Source organism: Theropithecus gelada, chromosome 3 (genome assembly GCF_003255815.1).
Source record: "Theropithecus gelada isolate Dixy chromosome 3, Tgel_1.0, whole genome shotgun sequence".
In the NCBI taxonomy this organism is placed as follows: Eukaryota; Metazoa; Chordata; class Mammalia; order Primates; family Cercopithecidae; genus Theropithecus; species Theropithecus gelada.
In genome coordinates this window covers 162,126,753-162,140,800 of record NC_037670.1, presented here as the reverse complement: position 1 = coordinate 162,140,800, position 14,048 = coordinate 162,126,753, and the positions used below count along the sequence as shown (strand labels likewise).

Genomic DNA, 14,048 nt, shown 5'->3' with positions numbered 1-14,048 from the left:
TTTGAATTTCCCAGTTTCCCACATTGTAGAGGGCAATTTTTGTAGGGACGATAGACACAAAAGATTTGAACACAAATTACAGTGGTGATATGTTTTCACAGTCCAGGTGAACCCCTTCTAGGATATTTGATGTCAGAGAAGCAAATAAATATGTGACCCTTTATGGTACAGGAGAAAGAATATGGGGTTTGGGACCTGGATTTCCAGGGATGCGGTTTTGATTCCATCATTTAAAAACTGTGCAATCTTGGATGTACCTCTGAGTCTCTAGAGTGGAGATTACTCAAGTATTCATTGAAGACTTGACATAGGCAGTCTCTGCGATCCCTAACATTTTAGAAATGCAGTGGTCATACATTTGAGGGTTTATTTGAATTGCCAAGAAGAAAAAGCAGTTTTTAAAGAAGGTATTCAAATGTTAATAATATTTCTCTGGTATATTTGTTTGCAGATCATAAATAACTGGTGGCAGACAGAATTATTAATTATTTTATCAGTATTTTATACACAACTGCTTGATTAGTAATTAGCCACAGGATCATAGCAGATCTTGAAGACATGAAGACATGAAAACAAAAACCTCTCTAATGTTATGTAATGTAATTAGAGTGACCATATTTGCCAGATTTTTTTGGAGACGGTCCTAATTTGTGTTTGTGTTTTCAGCATAATTATTATCAGTGATACTTTTTACTTTTAACATTGTTGCAGTTAAAATGCTAAATTATGTAGTTAGGTGAAGTCTAATCTAAGAAGAAACTGAGGTTAAATTTTTAAAATCACTATGATTAAAATTTAAGGCCTATAATTATTGCATAATGTTGATTTTAGTTTTCTTTTTCAGAAAAATAAATGTTACTACACACCACTATCACATTATAGTCACACAAAAGATGGTTGAAAACTTGACTGACCTAAGGTCACCAGTCTGAGTGTCACTGTTGGGGTATAGAATTAAGACCCTTATACTGTGGTATTGTTTCGAGCATTAGCCTACATTTACTTCCTTTCAAAAGCAAAAATCACTTTAGACTTGCCAAGAGTAATAGGGTCATTGTATATTTTTTAGCAGTCCCAGACAAACCCAATAGAAACGATCTCTTTGTACTTTGTTACTTCTGGGATTTTCAACTCTGTAGAACAGACATCATGCTTCTTTCCTGCCCTCTCTAAACTGGAAAGACAACCTGGGAGGGTTTATATCTATGATAGGGAAAGGAAAGGCAGGTGGTAGGCATTGCCTTTCTGTCTGTTCATTTCCTTCTCAACGTTATCTTAAATCAACCAAGTCCATGGCCAGTACAGGTCAAGGGAAGTGTGTGTGAAAATTTTGTGCAAAATCAGGATTAATAGAACCCTCCAAGACTCTAAAACTTTTATGTAAATATTCCATGCAACAATTAGAAAGTTTTAGCAGGCTTCATCCGGCTAGACTGATTTCTTGTTATCAATGTTATAAGTTTGTAAACCGGAATAAATTTGAAATCTGGTTTCTAAGCTCCTGGGGCTGGCTGGGTTGTGATGAGGAAAGCATGTCCTCAGTGTGTGTCTGTGTGTGCATGTGTGCATGCATATGTATTTTTGTGCATGTAATGAGTGTGTGTGTGTGTGCGTGTACATATTTATCCCTTATTGCCGCAGCATTACTCTTTGACCAGAATTGTTTACTGGCCTATTTTTCTCTTTAGTTTCACAATAAGGTGACCTGCTTCATGCTGCATCACATTGAAGAACCCTGCTCCCTGGGGGCTCATGCTGCTGTTATTGTCCCACCCACTTGGATCATTAAGGTGAAGAAACCTCAGGTAACTGCCAGGACTCTGGTGCTGCTGAGCCAGTGCAGAGAAAAATGAACTGCTGCTTTGTGCTTTTCTCCCCAGACTAGTCTTTGGGTTCCTATGACCTTTGTTCACTATCCCCAAGGCCCTGTGCTTAGCTTCCACAGTTCATCCCATTGGCCCATCTCTTTCCCCGTGTTGGGCTCTCTCATGGAATCAACCTCCGCATCCTAATGAATTCAAAGTTCTAGAGCAGAAATGTTGCCTCCTCATTCATGTGCTAATGATGTTCTCTTTGATAGGTGCTCTTCCAAGTTTCACTGAGTACTAGTGGTGGGTACAGCTGATGCTTATACAACTCTGTTCTCTTCCAGCCTGGGCATCCCCAGAGGGTCAATATGAGGGCAAACTGTGCAGGCTTCATGGTTTGGTTAATATTCCTGCCACTTCCAACCTGGAAGGCAGACCATGAGTCATGACCTTCCTGAATACACAGGCCTGCTTAGAGCACGACATTTTTTTTTTCTTAAGGCAAAGTAGAATTTATTCTCTTAATATCTAATCTCATTCTGTGTTCTCCCCAGTGCACTTCCTGTCCTTGTGAGTCTCCACCTCAGTATTCAGGGACAACTTAGTGGTTTCTTGACAAGATCATAATCTTTGAAATAAAATGTTTCTGCCTTTGTACTATACATCCTTGACAGTTAGCTTCAAGTTATGGGATGGCAGATTTTTAATGCTATGGGAAGAAAGACTGTACCTCCCTTAGGGTGCAGGTACTTTAGGAAGTCTTATCAAATGCAATACGTTTAAATGACATGGTAGCCCTACTTCCTGTGGTCTCCAGACTCATCACGTAATTCATTCTTGTTGACTCAGGTTTATTTAAAAACTGGTGGATCTGGGATACTGTTTTGCTTTGTGTATTTTCTATAAAGTTTAGACTCTGTTGATGAGTAATGTTTAGGAATAAAATTATAGTCTATGGAAGCCCTTGGGATATTTATTTCCAGAGGCAAGTATAGTATCTACATATTAAAAAATGAGGAGCCTAGTGCTTCATTTTATATTTTAGAACCAAATGCCAAGATATGTTAAATGAGTTGCCCAAGGTGATAAAACAAATTAAATATAGTATTGCTATTTGAAATTCAAGTGTACTAAATTCCAGTTTTTATTTTTAAATCTCTTTAACATTTCTTCTTTTAAATTTTTTTCTAAAATTTGGTAATCTCTCCAAGTCTTTACATTAAACATTCATTCAGTGAAATCCACATCCTTCCATTGAAAACCTCGATTGTATCAGGAAGGCTAGTTTAGTAGGCATTGCGATAAAATACATGATCCTTACTCTTGAGAATCTTGTTTTGAAGGGGAAACTTCATGAAGAAGACAGGTTTTTTCCTGCTTTGTAAAAATGGGTGAGATTTAGGTCTGTGGAGTAGAGAGTGAGTAGCAGGCAGGAGAATAGCACACAGGCACAAGTACTGTGTCCAAAATTATATCTGTGGAACTGTGAGTCTAGTTTGACCAAAGTACAGGGTTTATGCAGAGGGTGTGTGGGAGATGAACACACAATTGCTCAGGCCTGACTGTGGAGGGTTTTTTTTTTTTTATTTTTAATAACCGTGAACTTTATGCTGAAGTAGCAGAGTTCCTTTTAAGCGAGGAGTGATAGAGTAAGTTATATATATATAATATAGATATATATAAAAATATATATATATATAGTATTTTAGAAAGAAACAAGTAGCAAGAGTGTGTAGAATAGCCTAGTGGTGTGGGAATTTGGAAGTCTGCGGACACACCAGTTAGGAAAATCAGGAGATAATACCAGTTTGTAGGGAAATTGTGAAGTTTACTTTTCTAAACCTTAAGAAACCCTTTTTTAATGGAAATTTTCAAGCAAATGAAGAAAGAGAAAGATTATAATGAATCCTCTAGCCATAAACTTTTCTGCCATTCTTTTTCATTTGTCTCCTGCCACGTCATGTTTTCATTTTATCAATTACCTTTTGCTTTTGGGATTCACATGCAGCTGTGAGAAGCAATACAGAGGAATCACTTGCACCCTTCCAAAATTTCCCTTCATGGTAACATCTTGCAGGATTATAGTACAAAATCACAACCAGGATATTGACCTTGATTCAGTCAAGATACAGAACATTCTGTCCCCACAAGAATCCCTGGTGGTCCCTTGTCAAGAGCCACATCATCCATTTCCTTCTGGCCTCACCCCGTCTACCCCATCTTCCTGGAAGTGGAAGCCCCCTCCTTTTTCTTTAACTAGAGTATTTTAAAACAAATCTTATACAGCATACCACTTAGTCTGTGAACACTTCATTATGCTTCTGTAAAAGATAGCACTAAAAAAACCCCCAAATGCCACTGTCTCAGTCATGTTAATAGTCCCTTAAAGTTTTTTCCTGTTGTCTAAAATATATCTTTTTTTACTGTTTTTCAAGTCAAGATCCAAAGTTCACAACTGCCCTTTGTTGACATAGTTCTTAAGTCTCCCTTAATTTAGAACAATACCCCTTCTTATTTCTGAGGCCACTTACTCGTAGATGAAATTGGGTTACTTTACCCATAGGATTTCCCATATTTTGATTTTGTCTGATTCTTACCATGTTTCCAAATTATTTCTCTTATTGCCCATATTTCTTGTAAACTAATATTTAGACACAAAGACTCAATTATATTTAGGTTTTTTTTTGGTAAAAGGGATACACTGGCAGTGCTTCGTATTTCTATCATATTGCCATCACAGGAAGCGGATATCAGCCATTTCACTCTCAGTGATGCTTAGATCAATCAGTGGGTTCAGGAACTGTCATCCTAATCCATCTGTCATAAAGTTCACCATCAGCTTGCCATCCATTGTTATCTATCAAAGATTTTTGACAAAGTCTATTATTGCATTAGGGGTTGCCAAGGAGTCGTTTTCCAATTTTCACTCATTTTAGCTATGATTTTTAGAAGAGACATTTCCTTTATCCTAACAAATACATGACAAATGTTTGAGTATTTGCCTTTATTTGTAAGTTTTCAGAATAATAAGCTGATGCCTTAGCAACCCTTATAGGATGTAGTAGTGGTTGTCTTTTTTTGGAGAGTATCGTTGTGAAATTACTTAATGATGTTTTTATGTATTATGTGTTTTTCAATACGATGTCATCATTCTTCTTCTTATGTTCATACTGTTTCACCTCCAACCAGTTGGAACCTCTTCCACATGGAGTCTGTCTCCATTTGTTATGAGCCATGAGGTTTTTAGAACTTCCTTGATTTTAGGAACAATACCATGTCCCAGGATCATTTAATGCATTTCCTGTCCATACCTGGAATCAGCCTTTCTCTAGAGTCCTGGTTACTTTTAATGGGATATGGGATTTACAGCTCACAGTCTGGACGCAAAGTCCAAATTCATTATTCAACATGTACCTTTTTATTGCCATCTATGATTCAGGACAATGTAATAATAATAATAGTAAGAAGAGCTAAGATTTATATGTGTTGGGAAAATTTTCAGTATTTTACATTCAGTATCTTATTTTATCATCATAGTACCCTATGAGAAGGTATCCTGTTATTCTCACTCTATATCTGAGGATTGTGAGGCACAGAGAAGTCAAGTAAATTACCCAGGGTCATACAGTTATTAAATAGTTTGAGATGGGACTTGGACCCAGGAATTTTGATTCCAAAAACAAGCTCTTATTGGTATGCCACACTGCCTCACTGTCTTTCTGTAGCCAGCTTGCTGAATCAGATGTTTTACAATTTTAATAGCCTTTCCATCAAGTAAGTTAACCAATGAACCATAGTGTATTTAAAAGCTGGTGTATAGTGAGCTATAGGGGACAATGCAGCAGTGGTTAAGAGCTTTCTGACTTTTGAGCCAATACTACCTGGGCCCATAATAACCTTGCTGTAGCCACTTAATACTTTATGTAATATTGAACAATTAAACTCTTCTGTTGAAACTCTTCTGACACCAATGTTAAATTCTATAGACATAAAAAACCATGAGGAAGAAAACAAGGAGAAAAGTGATTGTGTCTGTGACCTGTTCATAGATGACAGTTAAAACTCTAGTTTATAGTGTGTAGATCATGGGTGGCAAGTGTTTTTTTTTTTTTTTTTGAATGAAGTTTCGCTCTTGTTGCCAGGCTGGAGCGCAGTGGCGCGATCTCGGCTCACTGCAACCTCTGCCTCCTGGGTTCAAGCAATTCTCCTGCCTCAGCCTCCTGAGTAGCTGGGATTACAGGTGCCTGCCACCACGCCTGACTAATTTTTGTGTATTTAGTAGAGACGGGGTTTCACCATGTTGGCCAGGCTGGTCTTGAACTTCTGACCTCAGGTGATCCACCCGCCTTGGCCTCCCAAAGTGCTGGGATTACAGGCGTGAGCCACCACACCCAGCCAATGGGTGGCAAGCTTTTAGCCATGACTTGGAGGTAGATATATTAGAGAATTCATTTAAGACATTGAGAAGTGACTAACAAATGGAAAATTTGGAAGGTAGGTGGAGAACAGCAGAGTAAAATGTTTTTCCAAATTTGAGGATTTACATATATATATTATGTTTCTATATTCTATCATACTGCTTGAAAATAAATAATAGAGAAGATGTTCTTAATTGAATTCAGTTAATGTTTATTTAACTACATTCAGAGATGCTGTTGTATGCAGTAGAAGGTCCAAAGATGAATCAGACGTGATCCATTTCCACAAAGAGTATACTCAATAGTGGGGAACATAGCTAGAACTATCTAAGTCACTGGGCAGAGTGTTTGTGGATTTTGAAAGAGGAATTCAGCCATGTGTAAATCCTTAATAAAAGAGTGCCTCCTACTGTCTCGGAAGATTTACTTTTTGGTCAGTATGCATCTTTGGGAGAAACACACCTAGGATGGTGAGAGGAAGGGGCCAGACAAGTTGCTTAAATCAGCCATGGTCAGCATCCAAGGTGGTCTAGCTATCCAAGGTGGAGAGTGGTCAGTGCTACCTAAGATGTATAAACACAGTGTGAATATGAAGCAGTATGGAGCATTTTCGGTCATGGGGATCAGGGTAGGCTAAATGGAAAATATGCCATTTGTGGTTAGCCTTAAAGGATGTAGGCAGTGTCGGTGAAACAAGGACTGAGAAGGACAGTAGGAGTTGATAGAACTTACTGAGAACAGTTAAGATGGATCTTTAAATAAAGTCAGCTTTATTTGGGATATTTGTGTCTAAACAAATGACTCTAGAGAGGAGGAGTAAAGGAAATCTATTTGAGTGTATTGTGGCCAGGAGACATGGTTTATAAAGAGTTGGAATTAAACTGCATATTTCATTTTTATTCCACGAGCAACTGTGGAATTGGCAGCTGTGTGAAACCTTGATGCTAAAGGGAGTGAGGACTGCTTGGGTGATCTGCTGGGTTTCATCACCTCATTATTTAGAGAGATGAAGAAGTTATTTTGTAGAAATAAAAAGATAATGGAAGATAGATGATTTTAAATAATTCAAATGAAAACCCAGAATTTAAGAATCAAGCCTGAATCTGTTGATATATTTGAAGTCCAAGTTATATTTAAAGTTACAAATGTCAATGTTTCTCTTTCGGACTGAAAATATCACTAGGCAATATTTTGATTGGACAGGCAGATTAAAGATGTTCAAATACCTGTGCATACACTGGGAGCTGATGGATTGAGACTTATGTGAATTTTCTGTGGAGTCAAGTTGTAGAAGACCACAGTTGAGAAAGCGTTCACAGAACTTATGTGTCATGAGATGACACCATTGGAAAAATATTGTGCACTTGATCCCCTAAATTTTCCAGACTGTCCCTTTCTTGTAACTTTCTCATGAATCTCACTGGACTTCTCCTATCTTCTAAAAAGAATATAAAATGGATCCTCCATGCTCTTTCCTTAATATAGCCTGTTGTGACTTCATAATACTGAGTGGGAACAAGCTGGTTTCTTTGAAAGAATGATAGGGTTCAATCTTTTATTGTTTAGTTTGTAGTAATGTAAGCAATACATAAATATACTCCCTGTAAAAATTAAACATTTCAGATAAGAGAGTCTCCTTTCACCAGCATTTACAATGATAAGCATCTCCCCTGTCTCTTCCTATGATATATGCAGAGTTTTTACTGTGCATTTGCGTGCATGGAAATACACCCACAGAAGAAATACAGAACCACTTTGAGTGTAAGGGTGTGTGTTTTTAATAAATCATTCTTCACACAATGCTTTCAAACTTGCCTTTCTTAGTAAAAAAAAGATTCTTGGGAAAAGTCTATATTACTATATGTAGACTTAACTCATTTTTAAAATTGCTGTATATATCCCATGCTGTGGATATATCCCAGTTTATTGATCCCTCTGCCTACTGGTGGATATTTATATTGTTTCTAATGTTGTACTTATCAACAATGCTGCATTCATTTCTTCCTAGCCCTGTATGAGCTTTCTTCATAATAGTCTCCCTTTTTTTTGTTTATCTCTTCTGGTTAGATAGTCTTAAAATGCTGGGAACCCATGAAACGTAATAGCTAATTTTGTGCAAGGACCAATAATATCCTGTAAATTAGCCTCAAAATTGCCCAAACCATTTCCTTTGGTGAATTCTAAAGCTTCATTAGTACTTGTGATTTAGTCAAATAGGCCTGGCTGGAGCTGTTCCCACCCTGTCCGTAACTTTTGGAATAAGTTTTCTTTATCCTTCTGCCTGCCCATCCTCAGAGCAGCCTTTGTTCCCTGACCTAGTGGGAGCACAGCAAAGTAAGAATGCGCTTTCATAGACTAAGTCCATTACTCTCTCTCCTACTGTCTACCAGAGTTTTGTCCAGGATATGATGGGGGGAAGACTTTATTTGGGATGACACAGAAGAGAGAACAGATCTCTTCTCTTGAGATCTGTTATTATAACCAGTCATTTGTGATCTTATAACCTGGAAAAATCCTGGAAGACTTAAGAGGTAGTTAAGTTTCAGTCACAGTTGAGTGATTTACCCATAAGTATTTCTTAATAGCCCAGCAAGGAGTCATAAGTAAGATCAGGCTTTTGTTGATAGGATTATTTCTGTGCAAGGTAAAATTATCCTGGTATGAAGTACAGGAAAACAAAAAGCCTTTTTCTTTAGGTCTTTAACAAAAGAGCAGGCACAGAATGTCTAGGGGGCGGCTACTGTTGGAATCAGAAGAATGCAAAACTCCAAATGAGGGTACCGCATTTCACTGTGTTTTTAGTGTTGATCTTGCAAAGCGCATGCCTTGTATCACCAAGTTAGCTACCCTTGATATAATAGAGATGGTTTGTTTTGGAACATAGGACAAGTGTTAAAGGTTTCTTGCATATATCACTAATAATTCTACACGGTAACTTATTGATGTAATTTTGACATTCTCGAAAAGTGTGCTCTTTTGTTTAACTCTCTCAACAATACTGACCCAGGCAGGATAAGCAATCCTGTAGAGTATCCAGAGTAGGTGATTTATTTCATCATGGTCAAAACATATACAAAATCTGTCTTCACACCCATCTGTTCCTAGAGATAGAGACAGATACATATTTATACAAAATAGAGATATGTATTTATACAAAAATAGAAGGGAACCATGGGATTTTGAGGTGTGCTGTGAAATTCCAACTATTTATCTTTTGTGTTTGACTATCCGTAGGGCTGTAAGCTTACTCAGAGCTCACATAGATGCACCCAGGTACTGTAAGTCAACCACTGTGCTTGGTCTCTGCCCTGTTCTTGTTCTGTGAACTGAAGAAGGCCTCAAATGCATTTGGTTTGGTGAGGCTAGAAGCACTTGTATTTGCTACCTCTATGTTTAAAAAAAAAAAAAAGCCCATTTTGTGTGTCTGTTCCCTATAAGAATTGAATTCTTTGCTTGCTCTGTTTTCAGACATCAAGCCTTACTTTAATGTGTTTTTCTAACTCTGTGCTCCCCATACATACTTGATCATCAAAATCACCTGAAAATACTGTGAGTTCTATGATCAGACAAGTTTAAGAAACAATCTTAGCCTGATGTGTGAGATCTGTCTCTTGGAGTTTAATTGCTGAGTCCTGTCAAGGACCCAGGTCCATAGCATGTTCCTGCAAGCACTTGGTGTCTGGCATTGCTCTTGGCAGTAAATGAATTAAAACTACAAATAAGTTAGGAGGCAAGCATCACTTCCCAAGGATCCTTTCCCAAATCAGGAGAGGCTCAGTAAGTGCTGTGAATCATAGTAATATTTATTCATTATTTCAACAATGATTCGAGTGTACACTATATGCCAGGAATTTGTGCTCAGTGCTGGGGACACACAGCTGAGAATGAGGCATTGTTTAGAATGAGCTAACATTTACTGAAGTGCTTATGGTGGGATAAATACCCAGCTAACTGCTTCACGTGCCTTTGCTGGTTATAACTTCATAACTGTCCCATGAGGTGGGTAGTGTCACCATCATTTTAAAATTAAGAAACTGTTATTTCAGAAGTTTGACTGACTCGGCCAAGGTCACGATCTCATAACAGGGAGATTCAGAGTCCATACTGGACGTATATTCCTGTCTATTCATCTTCTGCTTAACACAATCTATGTGTCTCCACGCTTCCCTCTTTCTACAGCCATCACTCCGTGATAGAATTGCCTGGTGAACTTTTAAAAAGTATCCTTGCCTGAGTTTTACCCGAAACAGATGAAAGAATAGTTGATGGGGCCCAGGCATGAGCATTTTTCAAAGCTCTCTGGGTGATGCCAATGTGTAGAGATGGTTGAGAAGCATTTCGAGCATTGTTAATTGACATCGAATGCATACTGCTCCTGCCAGCCTCATGGTTTCTAGCATTCTTCTTAGATCATTTGGCTGATTAAATGATTAATGATTCCAAATCACCTTTCTTCCCTTTTAAACAAACAGAAATCTATCAAAATATAGCAAATACTTTCATAATGCCAAATGTTCCTCAGTGAGGGACATGATAAAAGACCCATTTAACTGGGAATTTAGAAATTTGAAGATCTATTTTCAGGGGGAAGTATAGTCAACAGTGAGTGATGAGGAATGACCTGGGGTCTAGAGCACCCATGAGCTCCTGAATCTCTCTTTTTCTGGTGTGATTCTGAGATCCTGAGATCTTTTAATCTGATGGGGAAAGAAAACCTTGGGACAGATGGCAGTTTTTGAAAATTTCCCTCAACCCTGGTGAACACAGGTCATACATCAACTTATTTTTTTTCCCCAAATCCAAGTCAAAGTAAAATAAAAGCTAAATAGGAGCTTACTAATTTGGATGCCTTAATATATGTACTTTATACTAAAGATTATTTTGAATGCTCAAAGAAAAAAGAATACATTAAAAAGTAGAAGAATAGACATTTGCATTTGTTGAGGCTGTTGGACAACTTTACTCAAACAATGCATGCATATATACTTATGTAAACTTTGATTTAAGAATTCTGTGTTTCTTGCTGTCAACACTTTGTTAAACATCTATTATATGGTCAGTAATATCTTGCCTTTTAAAGATAGCAGCCTAATTAATTATTGACTCTCCACTAATTAAATTTGTTTTTATCTTGTCTTCAATCAGTGGGTTGTGACTGATCCCTATGACAGGTTCTACTCAAAGCATCTATATCAAATGTTAAGAGAAAATGGTTAGTTGAAGTAATCACAATATTGTGGTCTATAAAATTTCTAGAAAGAGAAAGACAAGGAAAGTAAATTTGGGGGTCACTGTATTTCAACAAGTTTGAGGCACTTTTATGAGAAGAAAAAAATCAAGGCTACCCGGGAGGGGGGAAACTTTTTAAACCATTAGGTCTTTAGACAGAGAAAGAAAGAACAATGACTTCCACCCCACTGTCATAGTGATTTAAGGTGAGTATTATCTTTGCATTTTACAAGTCAGACAACTGATAGGACAGTTGGATCATAAATTTTCGGTAGGGTCCAGAGTCATTTTATGACTATTACTAGAAAAGATCATTACCAAAAGAGTAAACTGAGAAAAAAAAAAACAAAAAAACAAAAAAACAAAAACAACAACAAAAAAAAAAAGAAAAAGAAAAACGTGAAAAATGGCCTCCTTTTTTACATTTCCACATAGGTGATCTCCATACGAGGAGATGAACTTGAACTTGGTTGGGCGGGAGACGAACCTGGTTGGGCGGGAGACTGGAGCCCCTCAGAGAATTTGGGATTCTTCCATTTTTACTGGGAGGGTTGGCAGGTATAACATGTGTTGTTATGTGAGTCCATGAGAGCCTCTGGGGTTCTTACTCCCTGCCTCTCCATGTGGTAGAGAGTCAGTCGCTTACTCTGAAGCACTCAACTGATTTCTGTCTGTGGCTTACCCATGAACAGTGGCTTGGAAGTGTGAAAGCATGAGAAGCATGCAGTGGAACAGCATGCGCTGCCGCCATCTTCTACTTGGTTCTGCATGGGAAAGCTCCTGGGCTGGTTGCCTCTGGGCTCAGGCTTTTTTCTCTCTCTCCCTACAGAACTCACTGAAGGCTTCAAATCGGAAGAAGAAGAGAACAAGCTTTAAAAGAAAAGCCAGTAAAAGAGGGATGGAAGTAGGTGTTTCAGAGTTTTATTCTGAGGAATTTTCACTTTCTTTCCATAACCTACTCTGCCCTATGAGATCAGATCTAAGTTGATTTTTCTGATCTATCTTCTACCACTGCTTTTTCCTCACTGCACTCTAACCACAATAGAATTCTTTCTGTTCTTTTTAAAAAACACTCAAAACTAACCTCTGCACTTGCCTGGAAATATTATCCCAGGATGATGATGATGAAGATCAAAGCTAATATTTCTGGAATATTTGGAGTCTACCGAGTAAAATAAAAAGCCTGTCTTAATTCTCTGGAGCAAATGACAACTTGAGATACTTTCTTCCAAGTCTTACATGGAAGTCGTGTTAAGAGTCAGCCCTGGGAAACAAAATGTAGGGTTTTTCCACCTCCCTTGCCTTGGGGTTGCGTTTCAAGCCATGAATGTGTATCCTAACAGTGCTGATCGCTTCTTTCAGCAGGAAAACAAAGGTCGTCCTTTTGTGATAAAACCCATCTCTTCTCCTCTCATGAAACCCTTGCTTGTATTTGTGAATCCCAAGAGTGGAGGCAACCAGGTGAGTCATTTTTCATGATTTTTAACTGAGAAGTTTTGATAAGTTCTTGAAGACACAACTCTCACGGCCAATTAAAATAGTACCACTAGGATCCAGGCTTTGGAAGACACCGGTTTCTCAGGAACAAGGTTATTGTTTCTCTGATAGCTTTACACATTACAGGGCTGGGTAAAACCTAGATGTTCTATAACTCGTCTGTCTGCTTCCATATAAGACTATAACAGAGGCACTTAAGAAACCTAACTACTGACTTTTTCCTTACAGATTTTCAAGAAAGGATATTCCAGAATTTCTCTTAGTTCATATGTTTCAGGATTCCTCAATTCTTGTAGTTAGGAGGTCCTTTATCAACTTCTTTTTATTTCTTTCTGTTGCCATTTAGATACAACTACTTTCATCCCTATCCTCAGAGAAGAAAAAAGGATGATTCGTGAGTCATGATAATCACTACCAAATACCAGCAACATTATAGAAAATATCAACTTCTTAAGGTTTCACTTGGTCCTAGCCCAAATCCGATAGTACAGATAGTTATCTCCTTTGAGAATAAAGAAATTGACTTAGAAAAGTTAAGTCTAAAGGCATGCCTAAAGTCACACTGCTCTTTAAAGGACAGAATTTGTTCTTGAATCCTGGTCTTTGTCTCTTCATCCAATTCTCCTCCCACTCTCTGAGGCTTCTTATCAATACTCTTTTATGGGCTTTAATTTTCTGTTATTTTCGTCTGAGTTTGGATGAGAAAATATTTTCTTTATCCATGAAGTATATATTTAAATTTTGAGACAAGATTCCTTCAAGTTTTACGATAAACAACTGGAGATTTGAAACCCTTTAGTCATCCCATATAAGGAAGGTAAGTTGTATAATTAGAATTGACTTGACCCAATGGTCCAAGATGATGTTCTTGTTACTAAAGACAATGGGCATTGTCTGGAATGTATTAATTACAATAAAACTTCTCTTATGGGAGCTTATGATTTAAATGAAATATTATTCCTCCTTTCATCTCTTTCTTCAAAATTCTCAAAAACTTATGATAAAAATGTGTATTAACATTTTGGAGAACAAGGTAAAGAAGTTTGTGTAAGCAAAGAAACCATTTGCTTTCAAGACCTGCATTTTTGCGTTGCTG

General features: G+C 37.6%; 1 protein-coding gene across 4 annotated transcripts in view; it reads left to right on the top strand.

Annotated features, from left to right (window-relative positions):
• The window catches only part of DGKI (diacylglycerol kinase iota), a 467,910-nt gene that overhangs the window by 232,242 nt on the left and 221,620 nt on the right, over positions 1–14,048 (top strand). For all 4 annotated transcript variants that reach the window (XM_025379314.1, XM_025379313.1, XM_025379316.1 and 1 more), the window contains 3 exons: positions 1,689–1,805; positions 12,285–12,359; positions 12,818–12,916. In XM_025379314.1, the coding sequence (XP_025235099.1) occupies positions 1,689–1,805; positions 12,285–12,359; positions 12,818–12,916 (291 nt within the window). The remainder of the gene's footprint in view (positions 1–1,688; positions 1,806–12,284; positions 12,360–12,817; positions 12,917–14,048) is intronic.